The 19,378-nt window shown below is 43.6% G+C and overlaps 1 protein-coding gene across 1 annotated transcript in view; it reads left to right on the top strand.

The window, feature by feature from the left end:
• Positions 1-19,378, top strand: part of PLEKHG1 (pleckstrin homology and RhoGEF domain containing G1) — a 120,600-nt gene that overhangs the window by 80,809 nt on the left and 20,413 nt on the right. Inside the window, exons 7-12 of the mRNA XM_049765320.1 lie at positions 3,391-3,522; positions 6,941-7,123; positions 7,217-7,312; positions 7,536-7,622; positions 15,534-15,567; positions 19,085-19,162. Coding sequence (XP_049621277.1) covers positions 3,391-3,522; positions 6,941-7,123; positions 7,217-7,312; positions 7,536-7,622; positions 15,534-15,567; positions 19,085-19,162 — 610 coding nt within the window. The remainder of the gene's footprint in view (positions 1-3,390; positions 3,523-6,940; positions 7,124-7,216; positions 7,313-7,535; positions 7,623-15,533; positions 15,568-19,084; positions 19,163-19,378) is intronic.

Genomic DNA, 19,378 nt, shown 5'->3' with positions numbered 1-19,378 from the left:
AATTTTGCAGTTAAGACATAGGTTTAGGCCTATATTTGCTGTATCAGACAGAACATTCCTGTGCTGAATGTGGTACATGTGTGCCTGTGCTCATGTACCACAGTGAGCCAATCACAACAAGCAAAAGTTCAAAGGTTATACTGTAATAGACTTCCTCTCTGACTCCGGCCAATCTGAGCAGGCTTTTGACAGTGTAGATTCGGGTACAGAACATTGTCTAATTTGCATGCATAAAAAGCTTACTTGGGGGCCAGAGAGATAGCATGGAGGTAAGGCATTTGCCTTTCATGCAGAAGGTCATCAGTTCGAATTCAGCTTCCAATATGGTCCCCCTTGCCTGCCTGCAGCAATTTCTGAGCATGGAGCCAGGAGTTTCCCCTGAGAACTGCCAGGTGTGACCCAAAAACCACAAAAAAAAAAAAGCAAAAACAAACAAACAAACAAAAAAGCCTGCTTGGATTGGCTGTGTTAGAGAGGCGGTCTGAGCAGCCTTGCAGTGATTGGTGCAGGATCGAGTTGGAAAATTTGTTTTGTGGCAATATTCAGACAATTTTTGTTTAGTGGCATATTGAAACATTTTTCGGGATATACTAGGCGTATAAGACAACCCCCGATTTTCGGTTGACTTTTTTTGTTTCAAAAGTCATCTTATATGCCGGAAAATACGGTAAGTTCAATGATGGGATTTCCTGAAGTGAATCTGAGTGTGGGGAAAAATAAATTTAATGTTCCTTTCCAATTCTGGATAGCTAGAAAATCTGAATATTTATAGAAGTCAATAAAGTATAACTGTAACATAATAAAACTGACCTCTATTTACCATACTGTAATGTTCAGCCTCCTTCCTATATAATTGAACAAAGATACCAAAAAAAAGGTCATAGAAATGTTCTAACTCACAATATATCTTCTTAGGTACTTACATAATACATACTGCATTTGTTTTTAAGATATAGTTTTAGAATAATAAGTTTTTACTCATCACTCAGCTCTTTGAGTAGATGAAGGATTCAAGGGTTTATAGATCCCATCCTTCCACTCCTTAAAAAAAAATATGGCCCATAGACATGTGGGATCCCCAGCTTTGATTCCCAGCACTACCTGTTCTCCTGAGTATCTCTGGACCATGCCAGGAATAGCCATGGAGTAAGATGTCTTTGGGGTGTGGCCCTAACCAAGCAATAAGATTGATGTTACTTAATGGATTTACCATTGGTTTATAACATGAAGTCAGTTTCTGAAATTTGACTCCCTTCTCCCTGTGCAATGTATTATGCCACAATCACATTACACTCTTGACCAATCTGTGCACATACGTCTTAGGTACTTGAGGATTAAAACCATGTTCATCTTTCAGGAGCTGTGGAATCCAGTGCTAAGTACTGCTGTAACTACTTCTGACATTGGAAATGGAAACCATGAGTACTTTCTCAACACTAAACATGAAAAAACTTCTTTGGGGCCTTAAAGCCTTGACTATATTTTTCTTTATAAATAAATGCCTTAGCTAGTGTATTCTCCAGTTTGGGGATTCACCTGAATCTCAATCTCTCAGCTCTCTCCACTCTGAAGAAGTCAATAATCCCTCTTGAGCATCCAATTCCCATTCTTCCTCATATATCTCTAAATAATCTTTTTTTAAATATTCTTTCTATAGAGGTACTTTTTTGGGGAGGTCACACCCGGCAGTGCACAAGGGTTTCTCCTAGCTCTGTGTTCAGAACTTACTCCTGTCAGTACTCAAGAACCATATGGGATGCTGTGATCGAACCCCGGGTCAACCGCGTGCAAGGCAAATGTCCTGCTCACTATGCTATCATTCCAGCCCCTGTAGAGTTGCTTTTTAAACGTAACATGCACTATAGTCTTTTTTTCTTGCAACCTATTATTAGAGAGAATTGATTTCTTAAGGAATGTTCAATTGAGAAATAGAGTTGAACAATTTGAATAATTGCAATGGATTTAGCCACCAGTCCTGGAAGTCATTTACTTATTATGACATTTTAGGTAATAGGATTACAATAGTGTGGGCATTTATGATTCTGGTGTAAAGTTACTGAAACTCACCACCACTCAAATATGCAAGCCCCTCCACCCCTGTCATTAGGCTGCCTCTAATTCCTTTTTCTTCCCCAATTCCACTCCTCCCAGTTCTTAGTAGCCTGGGTTCTGTAAACTATCACTGTGATTTTGAGTCTGTTACACATTAAGTCTTGTGTAAAACTTCTTTCTTTCTCTGGGATTAAATTATAAGTATGTCTTCTGTCTTGCAAAATGGTGGCAGTGGTGCTGAGAACTACATTGCAAGGGAAACCAGGACTCTGGGGAATTCCCAGCTATAATATTAACTCTAACTCTCATTTCAGTTACATTAACTTTAAGATCTCAGCCAGACTCAGTGACCAGGATACATGTTTTTAACCTACCTTCATTAACCTCCTATTTTTCTATGCTATCTAACCTCCTATTTTTTCTAATCTGGTTTTATTCCTAGTCTACCATTTGACGGCTAGTATTTCTCTGTTACCTCATTGTCTATAGAAATGTGAGTAGTAAATAAATCAGTGAAAATAGATTAAAAACAAAAATACAATGACATATATATATATATTTAATCAAACACTAGATGCCAGAGCTATAGCAGACGTGGTAGGGTATTTGCATTACATGCAGCAAACCCAGGTTCAATCTCCAGCATCCCACATGGTCCCCCAAACCTGCTAGGATTGAACCCTGAATGCAGAGCCAGAAGTAACCCCTGAGTGCAGACAGGTGTGGCCAAAAAAAAAATCAAAATAAATAAATAATAAAAATATATTATCAATGCAACTGGTTTGTAATTTTTTGTGTTTTTTTTTTGTTTTGGTCTGTTAATTTAATTTATATACTTATTTTGCACTAATGTAAGTGAAACTATTCAGTACTTGGTTTTGCTCCTGAATTATTTCATTTAGTATAATTCCCTTGAGCATCTTTCATTTTTCTGAGAATGGCAAGATTTAGTTTTTTTGTTTGTTTGTTTGTTTTGGGGCCATATCCAGCAACACTCAGGGATTACTCTTGGCTCTGTACTCAGAAACCGCTCCTAGCAGGCTCGGGGGGATCATATGGGATGCCAGGGATCGAACCCAGGTCCTTCTTAGGTTGGCCTCATGCAAAGCAAACATCCTACTGCTGTGCTATCAGTCTGGCCCCAATAATGTCAAAGTTAATCGTGTCTCCTCCAGAGTCTTATGTCAACTCTCAGGTGATCTTCTTGCCCCCTCCACTGTTCAGAAATTTTGAAATCCAATAAATAAATAATGACAAAAAGGGCAAATATGAGGAACAGTTTCTGGCAGCGCCTAGCTAGGAAGGAAAGTAACACCTCTGTTTTATTTTTTTGTTTAGGAAATAGAAAATCACCTTGCCAAAGACACAGAAGGCTACGACGTGGTGCTAGAAGCCATTGATACCATGCAGCGGGTAGCCTGGCACATCAATGACATGAAACGGAAACACGAGCATGCAGTTCGGCTGCAGGTAAGCACACTCTGGCAGTGCTGGTGTGTACAGGTGGATGAGTGGGCAGGGAAGCATGGGTCACGCACACGCACATTTTCGATGAGGCTGTTCAAATACAGCCTTTGCTCATTATAGGCATCATCACACTCCTAGAATGAAGATCTGGGTGCCAATAAGATCATGCCTTGTTTTCCTTTTGAATTGTTTTGGGGTATAGGAAGGGTGCCCCTGAATATTGATCGTTGTTTAACTGGACTATTAAAGAGAAAGTTATATGGGAACTTTCAAACGAATCATTTGCTTCTTGCCCGTAGGATTAGGAGTGGGAGTCAGCTGAGACCGTACCTCCTTTTCATTTTAAATAAGTAATTCTGAGTGACCAAAATCTTTCTCTAAACTCTTTTGGGGATTTCCCATTTCTTGGATGCCTCCACTTGTTTATGCAAAAATCATATAGCAGTGACCATGGGCTCAGAGAGATCAGAGCTAAATCAATTCTCTTCTGTTTGAGGATCTCTCCTGGGTGAAGGACCCGTGGCTACTGCAGTGTGTGAGGGACCTTGTGGTGTTGGGAATTGAATAGGCTCCAGAATGATTGCTTAGTCCAGAAGGAACCAGCTTTTCACCCCCAGACAAGGCTGGAGTGCTAGGCCTCTGCATTGCCTGGTCCCCTAAGCACACTCAGGTGTTGTCCACAAACAAGCAGATAAGATCCTTCTCTTCCAAATAAAATGCTAAGGTCTTGCCTCATATCAACATTTGAGCCCTCTTAAGTCCTAGAAAGCTCTGGCAGATACTTGCTCAGTGGTTACTTCCGGGGAACCTCAGAAAGTACATTTTTTATTTTTGAATTCCAAGTCCTTCATGGTTGTATTCCAGGCATATAGTGATGGTAAATTAAGGCCATCCCCACCACCAATGTTGACATCCCTCCACCAGAGTTCCCAGCATATATTTCATACCTCCACCCGGAGACACCTAGTTTACCAGTGTAACAGGCCCATTTTGTGTTTAGATTATTATAGTTTGGGTCTCAAAGTCATTGACTTTGGCCTGGGTATTTAGTTCTGACCCTTTTTTTTTCCCCACCCAATGCACCTGAGACCACTTTGCCCCTGAGCCCCATCCACTGTTTTTTCCTTCTCTCAATTTGTAGAAATATGTAGAAATATGAGGTAAAACAAAGTGATTCATGTCCCAAGGTTCTATGAAAAAGGTGGTAGCACCTATCTAGAAGATATAAATAAAATAAAATAAAGTTTAGGGGGCCGGGCGGTGGCGCTGAAGGTAAGGTGCCTGCCTTGCCTGCGCTAGCCTTGGACGGACCGCGGTTCGATCCCCCGGTGTCCCATATGGTCCCCCAAGCCAGGAGCAACTTCTGAGCACATAGCCAGGAGTAACCCCTGAGCGTTACTGGATGTGGCCCAAAAACCCAAAAAAAATAAATAAATAAAAAAATAAAGTTTAAATGGAGGCAGGTATGGCCTTTTTGTTGTGTTTTGTGGGTTTGGGGGGGTTGTTTGGTTGTTTTGTTTTGTTTTGTTTTTTGCATAAGCACAGTAAGCATTGGGAAAATTAGAAATGAAATACTGGGGGGCCAGGAGATAGCACAGAGGTAGGGCATTTGCCTTGCACGTAGCCAACCCAGGACAGACCTGGGTTTGATTTCCAGCATCCCTTATGGTCCCCTGAGCCTGCCAGGAGTGATTTCTGAACACAGAGCTAGGAGTAACCCCTGAGCGCTGCTGGTTGTAGCCAAAAATATAAAGAAAGAAAGAAATGAAATACCTTTGGCCTATAAAAACAGGATGTCCCTACCCATGAAGCATACTGTCATAAGACCGACTATAGGCTCTGAGTATACTAATTGTCCAACCCCCAGGTCTTTCTCTATGGTTTCAGGAAAAATTCTACTCAGTCCTCAGTCGTGGTTGTCGCAGTCAGGCTTCTGTAATTAGAGACCTTGGTTTTTACACAGAAAGTACATTATTTTAAAACAAAAGTGTAGGCCTAGAGGCCAAGCTCCTGAATGTCCCTGGAGTGAGACATAGAACAGGAATAAATCTCTTCCTGGCAGAGTGCCTACACCCAAGTAGGAGAAGAGCTACATTATGTGGTCATGAGTTCAAATTCAGCTCTAGGCTTTATCTATAGGTGCCATGGGGGTGTGATTCACAACAAAGACAGAAAATATTCTCATCTTTGAGGCCATCTTTCTCTTTCTTTTTCTCTCTCTCCTCCCTCACTCCCTCTCTCTTTCTGCCCTCTCTCCAAGCAATAATAAAGGACTTAATGTTTTATTATTAGAGTATTTGGTAAACATAAAGCCAGACAAAATGTCTATTGCATATTTATTCAGAAATGATCTAATGGCTGATATTTTCCTGCACTGTGAATCTGTTGTTTGTGCCAGACACCACAGATTCTGTATTGCTCAGTCTCTATCTGTTTCTCTGTCAACTAATGGAATTCAGGCTTGACTTGTGAATTGATGGTTAACTTTTTTCAAAATAATAAAAACATTTCTTCCTCAAAAACACAAATATGGACATATTTTTAAAACCCCAAAGAAATGTCAAAACTATATTACCATTTTATTTTATAGACAATATTCTAGCAAAAAAGGGAGGTAAATAAATGTTTATTTTTTGAGTCAGAGAAATAATACAAGGTGCCTGGTGCTTGCCTTACATGTAAATATGGCATAAGATCATCCAGCATTTCCCTAAGTATAGAGCCTGGAATAGGCCCTAAAAAATGCAGGTTATGAGGCCAGAGAGATAGCATGGAGGTAAAGCATTTGCCTTTCATGCAGAAGGACAATGGTTCAAATCCTGGCATCCCATATGGTCCCCTGTGCCTGCCAGGGGTGATTTCTGAGTAGCCAGGAGTAACCCTTGAGCACTGCCAGGTGTGACCCCCCCAAAAATGCAGGTATGGACAATTTATTTTAAAGTTTATTTATTTTTATTCAAATGAAAAAAATTAGTAACAGGAAATTTCTGAAATGTGTCTTATGTGATTTTTTTTTCCTAGAGACTTTAGCTTTGAGTTACTTATCTATGCTGTGAAATTATGTTTTGATGGGAGGTGGGGGGATGGTTTCCAAGTTAATAGATTTTTATGTTTTTGTTCAATTTGGGGGATGAAAAGTGAGAAGGTCACATACCCTTCACATAACTCATGAAAGGCAGCCAGAGTGGCGGGATGATGGTGAGTGGGACGTTAAAAGCTCATCAGCTCACAACTCAGTTTGTTTCTGTGAACCTTTGTGTGTTTACCACTCATAAATGTCAATTGATAACATTGATCATTAGACACCATCCACAGATCTCTAGCCCCCATTCTTAGCACAGAGGCCGCTTTATTCTTCCAGCCATATCCCCCACCTCGTATTTAATTCTGGGATGGGGGTTGCCTTCCTTCTCTTTTTCAGGAAATACAGAGTTTGCTCACTAACTGGAAAGGACCAGACCTGACCAGCTATGGGGAATTGGTTCTGGAAGGCACCTTCCGCATCCAGAGGGCCAAGAACGAGCGGACACTCTTCCTTTTTGACAAGCTGCTTCTCATCACCAAGAAGAGAGATGACACATTTACCTACAAAGCTCACATCCTGGTAAGTCTATTGGTCATGGTCAGGGATTTTCAGTATTTGTTCCCTTTTCCTCCAACTGTTTTTTCCCTCTGCCTACTCTTTTTCTCTCTCCAGTGTGGCAATCTCATGCTTGTGGAAGTGATCCCAAAGGAGCCACTCAGCTTCAGTGTCTTCCACTATAAGAATCCCAAGCTGCAGCACACAGTTCAGGTAACAGCAGTACCTCTGTCCCCAATGGGCCCACTCCCGTGAACTATGAATTCTTTGAACTCTTCCAGAACTTTCCAAGCCTTTCCAGAATGTTCCATGACTTTCCAGAACTTTCTGGCCCCACAGTGTATTTTCCATCTTGTCAGGGTTATAGGCATGTAAGTATCTGCTAGTGTTAGTAGTATGTATGGATTATGTGACTTTCTAAATATCTTTCTGGTAGGCTCGGTCCCAGCAAGACAAACGCCTATGGATTCTGCACTTGAAGAGACTCATCCTGGAGAATCATGCAGCAAAGATTCCAGCTAAGGTGAGACCTCAAGTAGAAAATGTGCAAAGGGGGGCCAGAGTGGTGGTGCAAGTGGTAGGCATTTGCCTTGCATGTGGCTAATCTAGGGTGGATCATGGTTCAATCCCCCCATGCCCCAATGCCCCCCCCAGCTAGGAGCGATTTCTGAGTGCATAGCAGGAGTAATCCCTGAGTGTCACTGGGTGTGGCCCAAAAACCAAAAAAAGAAAATGTGCAAAGAAATCTGCTTCTGCTACTGTAAAGATATCCTGGTGAGAATATTTAACTTCAAAATAAAGGAAATTGAACAGTAGTATGTGTTAGGAAATCCACTAACTCTACCATGTAGACTGAAAAATATTCACATTGAAGAACTCTGGAGGAGGAAGTTTATATTGTCTTCATTGTATTTCAGGGAGGGGAGCAGAGAATAAGGGACAGGCTAAGAACATTCCTAGAGAATTATTGGATAATAAATAGTTAAGCATTTGTTGTGGATAAAGCCTACTCAGGTTTCAGTGGGAGGTGAGGAAAGCAAGACCTTTGCACTGGGTACTGAAAAGAGGTAAAGTGATATATATAATACCCCTTTACTATAAATATTGCAAATGACAGTACCTAAAAAGAGAAGAGGGAGAGGGATAAATTCTGCCATAGTGACAGGCTGGGAGTGGGGGTGGGACATTGGTGATGGGAAATGTGCACTGGTGAAGGAATGGTGTTGGACGTTGTCTGACTGAAACTCAATAATGGACAACTTGGTAATGGTATCTTATCATGATTTTATTAAATGTTTTCCTAAGAAAAAGACCTCTGCTTGCCTATGAAAGAATCTATGGACAGGCAAAGATGCTGACTAGAATACTAGTTGATAGTTTGCCGAACACAGTGAGTAAATAGAGGCATAAACTGAGTGTCCCGAGTGAAAGAATAATGATCAGTTTTAATCTAGTGGGGTAGATTATCCTTATCCTTCTTGATTTTGAGGGATAAAGAGTAATTAAGTAGGAAAAAGGGAAGAGGAGCTGGCCAGGTTAAGGGAACATCATGAGCAGAACAAAGAGGTATGATGGGGCACCAGTGTTCAAAGTATTGGCTTTGCCAAGATCTCCCACTGGGAGGGGAAGTCAGGTGAGTTTGCAGAAGTGGAAGGCAGTGAGCTAGAGTTGGCCTGGGAGGAGCTTTCAGTGTCCACACAGAGGAGTCAGGATTAAATTATAGTGATAAGTTACTGGAAGTTTTGGAGGAAGGAGACATGCACTACCTTGGGTTTTAGAGTCTAATTTTAAGGCCAAATAAAGCAAGTGAGCTATAGGAGTGAAACTGAAAGTGGAGAATAAGCCCATCGAATAGTCTAGAAACTGGAGATAAGAAGAATGAAAAAGGCCATAGAATAGTCTAGGAAAGGGCTGGAGAGATAGCATGGAGGTAAGGTGTTTGCCTTGCATGCAGGTCGGTGGTTTGAATCCCAGCATCCCATATGGTCCCCCGAGCCTACCAGGGGCAATTTCTGAGCATAGAGCCAGGAGTAACCCCTGAGTACTGCCAGGTGTGTCCCCAAAAAAAATTATTAAAAAAAGAATAGTCTAGGAAAAGAGGGAGGGGCACTGTCTGAAGCCCTGGCACAGAAAGTTAGTAGATGTGAAACCCAATACTGGAGCAGAGGGCATAGGACTTTGTCCAACAAGTCTGCCTGGAGAGGGAGAAATATTTGTCAAGGATGAGTGAGGAGGCCGCCAAGAGGATGTATTACAAATTCTGAACCAGGCTGCCAAGAGGAGGAACCGGTTATGTAGGGGCAGGTGGAGCCTTGGGACAGGTGCAGGGGTGGGTCTGCGGCAGGTGGAAATTCAGGTCTGGGACACAGACGATCTGGAGGCTCATTTCCCACAGGCAGCACTTGAACCCCAGAGCAGAGATGAGATGGGCCATAAAAGTGTGTTAGGGAGGGGCTGGAATGATAGGGCAGAGTAATGCATTTGCCAGGGTTTGATCCCAGGCATCGCATATGGTCCCCCTAGACCACGAGGAGTGATTTCTGAGTAACCAGGAGTAACCCCTGAGCATGTCTGATTGTGGTCCCTCCCCCCAAAAAAAATGTCAGGGAGGCCTGGCATGAATCACCCACCTGGTGGTAGGGAGATCAACTACAGAAAGTGTGAGATAGAAAGAAAATGGCAGGGTGAAGGATAGTAAGAAAATAACAAGGAAGGAAGGTTTGGAAAGAGGCTGTTAGTTTTGCCATTAGAAAAAGGATATCAGGGCCAGCGAGGTGGCACTAGAGGTAAGGTGTCTGCCTTGCAAGTGCTAGCCAAGGAAAGACTGTGGTTCCATCTCCACAGCATCCCATATGGTCCCCCCAAGCCAGGGGCGATTTCTGAGCACTTAGCCAGGAGTAACCCCTGAGCATCAAATGGCCCGAAAAACCAAAAAAAAAAAAAAAAAGAGAGAGAGAGAGGATATCAATTTGGCAGCTAAGAAGAGGGAGAGCTTGCAGAGAATGGGGGTAAGGTGCAGACTGGGTGGAGACTTTCAGTGACATTCAGGGCTGAAGAAGTAGTATAGTATGTAAGGCACTTGTCTTTGCATTTAGCAGACCCAGGTTAGATCATTGGCACCACAAAAGATCCCTGAGCACTACCAGGAGTGACCCTTGAACCAGGAATAACTCCTGAACAGCACCAGATTTGGCAAAACTTTAAAAAAAAGGTAAAAAAAAAAAAAAGCCACTAGGGGACTAGGGGTTGTTAGCAGGTGTCTGTCTACCTTCCATATGACCAGTCTACTGACCCAGTTAGCATCCCATAAGCACAATAAGTATTTCCCAAGTGTAGAGCCAGAAGTAACCCCTGGACATTGCCAGATGTGGCCCAAAATCAAAATAAATAAATAAAAATAAATAGACAAACTGGGGCTGAAGCAGTGACGCAAGTGGTAAGGTGTCTGCCTTGCTCACGCTAGCATAGAACTGAACGCAGTTCAATCTTCCGGCGTCCCATATGGTCCCCACGCCAGGAGTGATTTCTGAGCACATAGCCAAGAGTAACACCTGAGCGTCATCAGGTGTGTCCCCCAAACCAATAATAAATAAGTAAAATAAATAGATTAATAAGTAAATTTGAGTTCAGCCAAGATGAAAAGATGGTAGTTTGTTCAGAAGCAAGACACTATGTAGGTGAAGAAAACTCTAGGCTTCCTTTGGGCAAGGGAAGCAGGACATCGAATACCCATGAAATGAATGAAAGAAAAGGAAATGAATGGTGGGAGGTCCCTGAAGAGGTGGAAGATGGGGTCCAAAGCCTTGATATCTGGGGGTCAGTCTTGGAAAGGACCAGAAACTGATCTAAGAGAGAAAAAAGGGTGAGGGGTTGAGGAATTTGTGAGTAGACCTGTCTGAGCAGCTATAAAGGATTTGACATCACTAAAGAACAAAGTCAAGATAGTCTGTGGGGGTGAGGTAAATAAAATCTGAGAGAGCCTTCTAAGACACTGGAACTGGCCATCAAGCACCAGTAGGAAGCAAGCACTTTGGCAGCTAGTGGCAAGGCACTGTGGCATGCTAGGGCTCTTCAGAATACAGACTGGCAGAGCTGATAAGTGGGAAGATATGGTTCTAACAGCATGTGGGCCAGGCACACAATCATGATTTCCCTGAGTGACATCTAACTGGGTGCATGGACAGGATTGGAGATAGAGAACTGGTTCAGCAGGGGACAAAGGACAAAGGTTGGGAGGAGAGCTAAGGGATCCCTGAAGGAAAGAGGGAGTTCTGCTTTAGAAAGAGGGTAATTTTGTTTTGTAGAGTTTTTCTGTAAAAATTATTTTCATAGGCTGGAGCAATAGCACAGCGGTAAGGCGTTTGTCTTGCATGCAACCAACACAGGACGGACGGTGGTTCAAATCACAGCATCCCATATGGTTCCCCGAGCCTGCCAGGGGTGATTTCTGAGCAAAGAGCCAAGAGTAATCCCTGAGTGCCACCAGGTGTGACCCCCCAACAAAACAAAAAAAAATATTTTTATGATATAATCTTTCAGTGTAATCATCTGAACATTTATAAAACTGAAATTCCTACTTTCAATAACAGTAGACATAAATGACTCACATTATAATAAACACAAAAGTGTACTGATAATCTTTTGGTTTGGGGGTCATACCTGGCGATACTCAGAGCTTACTCCTGGCTCTGTGCTCAGAAATTGTTCCTAGAAACGTTCAGGAGCCCATATGGGATGCCGAGGATCAAACCCCCATGCCAGGAAAGTACCTACCTGCTGTACTATCACACTGATCCTGAGATAATAGTTCTTGAGACTTAGGGCTAGCAATGACTGGCAGAATTCCAAATGATCCTGCTTTCCCCCAAATGACTGTCACTGGTATCTGTCTTTTTATTATTGAATTAAAGAGCCATGATGGCATGCAAAGTTACTGATAGTTGAGTCTTAGATTTCAACATTAGTAAGCTCCCATCACCAGTACTCCAAACTCAGTCATGCACCATACGCTACCCTCGCCCACTACCTATCTCCTTGGCAGGCACATTGCAAAGCAATGGTTGCAGTGGTTGCAGCTTAGATCTCATGATGTTGAGTCTGTGCTTTGCATGTATATACCAGGTTTATGCCACTTTCCTACATTCCCAATATAACCAAGACTTGACCTCTGCCCCCCATTACTTCCCTTTCGCCTCTCCTTCCTTCCTTCCTTCCTTCCTTCCTTCCTTCCTTCCTTCCTTCCTTCCTTCCTTCCTCCCTCCCTCCCTCCCTCCCTCCCTCCCTCCCTCCCTCCCTCCCTTCCTTCCTTCCTTCCTTCCTTCCTTCCTTCCTTCCTTCCTTCCTTCCTTCCTTTCCTTCTTGGTCCTTCGAATAAAGGCAGTTCTGAGAGTGATGGAGATGTGAGCTGGGGCTGGCTGTGATTGTCCCGAGGTGTCACTGTTCTGGAAAGAGCCACACAATGGGCAGGCTCTAAGAGAGGTGGGAAATAGGTTGTCGAGTACATGGGGCAATGGTTCCTGCTGGAATGAGGCAAGAAGAAGCGAACAGAAAAACAGGGTGATGATCATGGGAATCGAACTGGGTAGAAAGTCAGGAGGTCAGACGTATCCGAGGAAGGAGCTGATTTGGCTCTGTCCTTTGGGAGGACACTTTAGTCGTGGTTTTGCACCCAGAAGTGAGTGTATAAGGGTGTGTGGGTCACCCTGACTGAGACTGAGGGGATTAAGAGAAGGGCAGGAGCACCTGCCTCCAGAAAGTTGGTGCTGAGTGCTTCGAGCTTAGACATTTGGCAGCTGGCCTGGCGCCTTGGAATGCTCTTGGAGGGAGCTGGGCTGAGTGGCAGTGACTGGCAGCACCTATTGTTCACGGTCTGATGGCTACAAATGCAGAAAGAGCGAGCCCAGTTGCTCGCCTGCCTCTAGCTCCCACACACCTACTCTCCCTGCCAAGCACTGTGTCTCCTAAGCAGTGGGTTTTCCTCTATCTGTGCTAAAAGGAAACTGTAGTGTCAACAGAATTGGACTTCTCTCCCAAGTTCTGGTTTTGCTTAGAATTAAAACATTGTTTTGCTTTGTGTTCAGCCTCTACTTCTAGAGCGCATACTCTCTTTGCCTGTGCTGTCTAGACTTTTCCCACTCGCCTCTTCCATCATTTTTATCTATTTATTTTTGGTTTGAGGCCACACCCGGTAATGCTCAGGGTTGACTCTTGGCTACGTACTCAAAAATCAATCCTGGCTGGCTTCGGGGACCATATGGGATGCTAGGGATCGAACCCAGGTCAGCTGCATGTTAGGCAAGTACCCTCCCCACTGTACTGTTGCTCTGACTCCCCTACTCTCTACATGCAATGGGGGTGAGCCCAAAATTCTTTGGATTCAAGCTGTGGAATTGATTTGGTCTTGATTTTTTTAGCTCTTGTGGGTTTAGAAACCTTTTCCTAGGACCAATTTGTGAGGTTCCACACCCTCCTTCATGAAGCCAGGCTCCAGGTGAAAGGACTGTTTAGGCTCATTTCATCCTCAGCAAAGACCTTATTAAATGGATCTTATATTTCCCCATTCCAGGAGGGCAAACTGAGGCTCAGAGGCATTAACTTAGTTGCCCACGTTGGATACAATTAGCCTGTGTCCAAGGCTGGACTTAGACGCAGAGGTCTGAGTCCTCACCACGCCATTCCCAGTCATGCAGACACCTACAGTTAATACTGTTGTAATAATTTTTTATTTTATGGAAACAAGATTGCTTTTGTTTTTTATTGGTTTAGGGGTCAGGGGTCACACTCAGCAGCAATCAAGGGTTACTCCTTGGTTTGTGCTCAAAAATCACTTCTGGCTGGCTCAAGGCACCATATGGGATGCCAGGGATCAAACCCAGGTCTGCTGCTGCATGCAAGGCAAATGCCCTCCCTGCTGTGGTATCTCCCTCCAGCCCAGTAGGACTGTTTTTACATTGGTTCTTCTCAGCTTCTCTCAAGGCTGTTTCCTAAATTACTTTTTTCAAACTTTCAAATATATATATATGTAATTCTTTTTAAGTAAAGGGAGTGTTTAATGAGAAATTTTAGACAAACAATGACAAAGTATTTTAAATATTTTAAACAAACTTAATCAGATGGAGCAGGAGTTGCTGAAAATTCATTTCCTCCCAACCCATTTTACCACTCAAGGCTGCTCTTTTGCTGCCCCCTGGTGGAAAATATAGGAATGATAATTTCTCTCTTAATTGTGAAGACTGGAAAACAAAATGACTTACTAGTTCTTGAAGTCAAATTTACAAATACCAGGAACCTATGGAAAATTGCCCTGTCTCTGATTTATATACACCATGGTATATAAAATATTTGGAAATGGTGTTGAAAGGGTATATTGGGTCATACCTGGCAGTCTTCAGGTGTCACCCCAAAAGGTGTTGTGGGGGTGGGGGGCTTGAGCCTAGGCTTTCTGCATGCAAAAAGATGTACTTCAGGGCTGGAGTAATAGCGACCCGAGTTTAATCCCTGGCATCCCAGATGGTCCCCTGGGCCTAGCAGGTGTGATTTCTAAGAGCAGAGCCAAGAGTAACCCCTGAGTGCAGCTGGGCTATGGCCCAAAAACAAAACAAAAAACAAACAAACAATAAAAAATGTGTTTCAGCCTATTGAGCATCTTCCATTCCCTAAACTAGCTTTGACCAAATTAACTGAGAATAAAGGTGATTGTGGAACTTTACATTTTACATATTAACTTGGTTCTTTCTCTACCTTTCTATACCTACATTTCACAGAGTGTAAACAAATATTTGCATTTAAAATTTCATTTCAACTGGTCATTTAAATTCTAAAATTCTGAATGTATGATATCCTGAATGTTTACCTTGTCAAAATTAAGTCGATTACACTTAGACTCCCTACCCTACCCCACCTATCCCTTTTTTTAAGATTATGGTTTCCATTCAGCTTAAATATTTTTGCTGTGACATCACATAATTTTAAATTATTTTAGAATATTTATAGCTTGAAAAATAAAAATGACTTTAAGGAGGTAAACAAGCCAAGCTGATCTCACTTTCTTTTTCATCTTTGACTCTTGTTTTGTTTGGGGCCACACCTCAGGACTCATTAGTGCTCAGGGATCACTTTTAGTGGTGGGATGTTGTTTAGGAAAGGACTGCTTTTATTTAGTTAGTTTTATTTGTGTTTGGGCCACATTCAGTGGTACTCAGGGGTTATTTCTGACTTGGCATTCAGAAATCATTCCTGGCAGGTTTGGGGGACCATATGGGATGCCGGGGATCTAACCCCTCAGCTGCTTACAAGACAAACATCCTTCCCTCTGTGCTATGGCTCCAGCCCCCAGAAAACTGCTTTTTGGCTTGATAGTTGATAGTTTAAAGAAGGAAGAAACAAACAAAAATACTTACTGTGGTTCTAATTACCCTTCCTTTGTTCTTTTCAGGCCAAGCAAGCAATCATGGAAATGGACACCATTCGTAAGTTTTGTTTCCTTCACACAAAATTTTATTTTCTGCTGGTACTTTTCTCCCATAATGTTTATAAAGGTGTCAATTCTAAGAAAATAGTAGCATTCTATGGACTGGCTTGTTTACTTTCTTTTTTTTTCCTCGGTGGTTTCAGAGCCATACCCAGCAGTGCTCAAGGCAACCACTTGCAAGGCAGTCACCCTCTGTACCATCTCTCCCACCCCTCCCTGGGCTAATTCCATCATTAGAAATCAATAGAAAAAAGATCCCAGGCTGTGTGTCTCTTGCTACCAACACAAGGCTCATTTCCACAGGTTTGGCTGGTGGCTCTGGAAGCCATGTGTCTAAATCTAAATATCCGAGAACAGGTATCCGACTATGCATGTTCCACCTTACTCCATGGAGAGAAAGTCTGTGTTGATTATCTATGAGAAGTTCTAGAAAGGAGCCTCTATGCCTTTCCTGACACCATGCTCCAAGACTACATTTCCCTGGGGTTGCAACTGTCCTGCTCCTTGGCTGATGAAAGCAGCTGAGGATAACTGCCGTAAAGGCAGGCCTTGTTCTTATCACTTATTGCCTGTTTCTCACGTGCTAAGACAGTGGTCTTCAAACTTTTAAACAAGGGGCCAGTTCACTGTGCCTCCGACCATTGGAGAGCCGATCTATAGTTTAAAAAACAAAAAACGATGAACAAATTCCTATGCACACTGCACATATCTTATTTTGAAGTAAAAAGGGGGGACAAATATGATATTAAAAAGTAGAACAAAAAAAGTTAAATCAACAAAACATACCAGTACTTCAATGGGAACTATGGCCTGCTTTTGGTGAGCCATCGTATGAGGATCCCTGCCAGAAACAGAGGAGGAGTTGAGAGGCAGAAGGAGGGGAGTCAGAGAGTGTGGTGCACATTCCACACATGCATGCTTCAGGCCCAGAACGAGGCAGCTACTATGCAGGCCAGGCAGCAGTAGCAAAAGCACCCAGAGGCCAGCCAGATGAATATTCTCAGTAGGCCCCATGTGTCCTGTGGGCCGAAGTTTGAGGACCTCTGTTAAGAGACTAGAGCAAGAAACAATGACTTGTAAAGGCTCCAATTGGGCCTGCCAGAAACTTCTACAGAAAGCACTTCTGCTGCCTGTGACTTCAGACTTACCCGCTTTGCCCAAGAGAAGCACGGACTCATTTCCCCAGAGGTCTGCCTGCAAGTGTAGAGGGAGAAAGGTGAACCCCACAGCACCTTTTGACACAGGCCCTGAAAAAGGATGCAGGGTCAGAGATGGCTCCAGTGGATGGTGCTGGAAGGAGGTTGGTCCATTAGTGGGGAAAGGATGTTTGTCCATCAGTTGTTGAAGGATGCTGGTCCATTAGAGTAGAAAGATGATGGTCCACTGGAGTGGAGGGACATCAGTCCACTGGTGGTGGAAGGATGTCTGTCCATCGGTGATGGAAGGATGTCGGACTATCAGTAGTTGAAGGTTGTCAGTCCATCAGTAATGGAGGTAGTGAAGAGATGAACCCTGTCCTTCTCACACATGAGCAGTGCATTGAGATTATGTCACCAGTCCAGGAGAAGAGAAAGAGGATGAAAGGAACAGAGTGGACACCATTCTGGTGCCAGGTTAGGGTGCTAGACTACCCATATCCTCTCATTTGCAATTTGTTGTGAGGTCACACTTCACAGTACTCAGATATATTCCCAGTCACTTCTGTCAGTGTTCAGGGAACCATGAGATGCTGGAGCATGAACTTACACCTCTCATAAGCATAACATGCCCTTCTACCCTCTAAGCTGTCTCTCTAGTTCAGCTTTTCTGTGAGTGTTTTTTAAGAAGACCCTTCATCTGAAGAGCAGACGGCCTTTTGGATTAGCAGAAGAGGAGTAGGAAATGCAATTATAAGGAAGGGGATTTAGAAAGGCCAGCATTATTGGGGCACACTCCACAAAGCAAAAGCCTTTCCTGACCCCCAGACTCAGGGCTAGCTTGGAAACTGAAGGGAATCCACGTGTTGCAATTTCAAAGTGCCACATGATTTCCAAGCAATCCTAGAACCACTTATCTGTCTCTTGGGCCCAGTCCAGGCCAGAGTAGTCTGAGGAAACAACTACATGCCCCATGCTGACTGGACATGACAGTGTGGAAGCAGAGGAGGCCAATTATTAGGAGGACCCCCCTTCACTCTCTCCAATCTTAGACATCCTGAAAAAGCCTTACCCCCCAGTCTGGATCCAACCCATTTCTTCTCATACTTTGGATCATTATTGGTTGCTTTGAAATAGGCCACTTTGCCTTAATCCACAGCCTCACCCTCACCCGATTTGGTGGACAGACAGACAAGCAAAATCAAAGTCCACTTTCTAGTGAAAGCAACATCCAGCTTCCTTCCTTCCAGCCTGGGGTCTGAACTCTATCACTAAGTCAGGCACAAGGTGCCAGAGAAACTGTTAGGAGATGGGATTCTCCTGGCAGGCTTATCTCCATGGCCTCCCAACTGTGGCCAGGCACTGCAGTCTCAGAGGCTCTAGAACAAAGAATGGGTAGAAATTTATTTTTTGTTTTGTTTTGTTTCGTTTTTGTTTTCTGGGCCACACTCAGTGGTGCTGAGTGAGGTCTTTGTGCTCAGAAATTACTCCTAGCAGGCTCAGGAGACCATATGGGATGCTAGGGATCAAAGCTGGGTTGGCTACTTACAAGGCTGTGCTACCTACCCACTGTGCTATCACTCCAGCTCCAGGTGAAATTTTCTGATTTCTAAGTCATACAGAGCTGCAGAAAGAAGAATCCAAGTGTCAACGGGAAGTTACTGCACAACTTAATTCTTCAGGGAAAGGAAAACCCCGACCAAGCCTAGTAAAGAATGAAAAAGGATGCACCGGAGTAGTTGCACAGCGGATAAGGCACTTGCCTTGTATGCAGCTGACTCAAGTTTAATAGCCAGCACTAAATATGATCTTCCTCAGCCCCACCAGGTTTGATCCCTGAGCACAGTGCCAGGAGTCAGCCCTGAACACTACCAGGTGTGGCTCCCCCCTACCCCAAAACAACAACAAATAACAACAGCAACAACAAATTATTATAGAGGCCAGAGATATACTAATGCAGGGACAGTGCTTGTCTTACACACAGTCAGCCCAGGTTTGATCCCTGAGCACAGCCAGGAGTAAGCCCTGAGCACTGCTAGGATTCCCCAAAAACCAAGAAGGAAAAAAAAGAATGAGAAAGGTTCATCATATGTACATGTCTGCATGTGTGCACATGTGTTGGTGTGTCTGCACTTATGTGTATATTTGGCTCTGTGTGTGTGTGTGTGTGTGTGTGTGTGAGAGAGAGAGAGAGAGAGAGAGAGAGAGAGAGAGAGAGAGAGAGAGAGAGAGAGAGAGAAGAGAGAAGAGAATATCGGAAGCCCATTGTGAAAGTGGGTGGTTTCTTATCAAAGAAAGTGAGCCCAGAGGTAAGCTGCCAACCTCCATCCCAGTGCGGGGCCACTGGTGAAGCTGACAGTCCAATGCTTCTCTCCACAGACCACCCTGGCTTCTGCTACAGTCCTGAGGGCGAGACAAAGACCACTTCCACTCCCTACCGCCCTCGGAGAAAATCAGGTAAACACCCGGGCATGCATGTGATTCTTGCAGCCTTTTATCTTGGTGGGGAGGGTGCTCCTGCTGGCACTCGGGTTATTTCTGACTCTGCACTCAGAAATTACTCCTGGCAGACTCACGGGATCATGTGGGATGCTGGTGATCGAACCTGGGTCCACTTCATGCAAGGCAAATGCTGTCACTTTGGCCCCTGATTTGTGCAGTCTCTATTGGGTC

The sequence above is a fragment of the Suncus etruscus genome, chromosome 18, assembly GCF_024139225.1.
Source record: "Suncus etruscus isolate mSunEtr1 chromosome 18, mSunEtr1.pri.cur, whole genome shotgun sequence".
NCBI classification, from domain to species: domain Eukaryota; kingdom Metazoa; phylum Chordata; class Mammalia; order Eulipotyphla; family Soricidae; genus Suncus; species Suncus etruscus.
Note: the sequence above shows the minus strand (reverse complement) of the source record. Positions and strands in the feature narration are given on the sequence as shown.